At 37.6% G+C, this 1222-nt stretch overlaps 1 protein-coding gene across 1 annotated transcript in view; it reads left to right on the plus strand.

Moving 5' to 3' along the window:
• USP8 (ubiquitin specific peptidase 8) overlaps nt 1-1222 on the plus strand; it is an 82628-nt gene that overhangs the window by 41844 nt on the left and 39562 nt on the right. The window contains exon 6 of the mRNA XM_012649153.1: nt 363-383. Within this exon, the coding sequence (XP_012504607.1) occupies nt 363-383 (21 nt within the window). The remainder of the gene's footprint in view (nt 1-362; nt 384-1222) is intronic.

Raw genomic sequence — 1222 nt, forward strand, 5'->3', positions numbered from 1 at the left:
TATAGCTCACTGCAACCTCAAACTCCTGGCCTGTAGTGGTCCTCCTGCCTTAGCCTCCCAAGTAGCTGAGACTACAGGCACACACCACCACGTCCAGCTCATTTTTCTATTTTTTTGTGGCGACCAGCTCTTGCTATGTTGCTCAGGCTGGTCTCGAATTCCTGGGCCTCCAGTGTTCCTCCCGTCTCGGGTTCCCAAAGTGCTGGGATTATAGGTGTGAGCCATCATGCCTGACCTAAAGTATATATTTTTAAAATTAGGTAATAAAATCTACATAGTTCTTGGCATATCGCAGATGCTTGATAAATGTTTGAAGAATAGAGTGCTTTGTAAATATGCTGTTTAAAAATTAGAATGCTTAGTCTAATGAAGCAGATAAGAATATATTCCCAGGATTTGAAAAGACAAAGTTATAATTGTTTTTGGATGATCTGTGTACTAACAGAAAGCTCATGGTCTTTATTGAGTTTACATTGGAGTTTCCCAAAATGTGAGATTTGGACAACTATGAAACTCCTGATGATTTTAGGTTGAAGATTAAAGAATATTGAATTGCATGCTGAAAAAATTATTCCCTTTTTAGTTAGTTAAAAAGAGGTTTGGTTTGGTGCCAGTATACCATTTTAATATTTAGTAATCTCTCTTTCTTAACTAAAGAGAGCTGGTCTCAGAGCTTTCTGTAAGCAGTAGATAGTGATTACTGTATTTTTCATTGTCTATTTAAAAATTTTAATATATTATAGGACATATACAGAAATATTTCTATCCTAAGTGTTTATTCCAGTGAGTTTTCATAAACTGAGAGCACCCACTTAACTAACATCGAGACCAAGAAACAAAACATTATCATTACTCCAGAATCCCTGATATGCCCTCTGTAAGTTACTATGCATATCCCCACCCACCCAAGGAAACCACCAACTTCTAACAGAATATATTCTTTTTGTCTACTTACATAAATGGAAGCATACAATATGTAGTCTTTTATGTCTGGCTTTTGTACTCAGCCTATGTTTGTGAGAGTCATCTCCATTATTGTATGTAGTTGCAGTTTGTTTATTCTCGTTGCTATATGGTGTTCTATTGTGTATAGCAAAATTTATTTTTTTTTTTTTTGAGACACAGTCTCACTGTGTTGCCCGGGCTAGAGTGCTGTGGCGTCAGCCTAGCTCACAGCAACCTCAAACTCCTGGGCTCAAGCGATCCTACTGCCTCAGCCTCC

The sequence above is a fragment of the Propithecus coquereli genome, unplaced genomic scaffold (assembly GCF_000956105.1).
Source record: "Propithecus coquereli isolate 6110/MARCELLA unplaced genomic scaffold, Pcoq_1.0 Scaffold3, whole genome shotgun sequence".
NCBI classification, from domain to species: domain Eukaryota; kingdom Metazoa; phylum Chordata; class Mammalia; order Primates; family Indriidae; genus Propithecus; species Propithecus coquereli.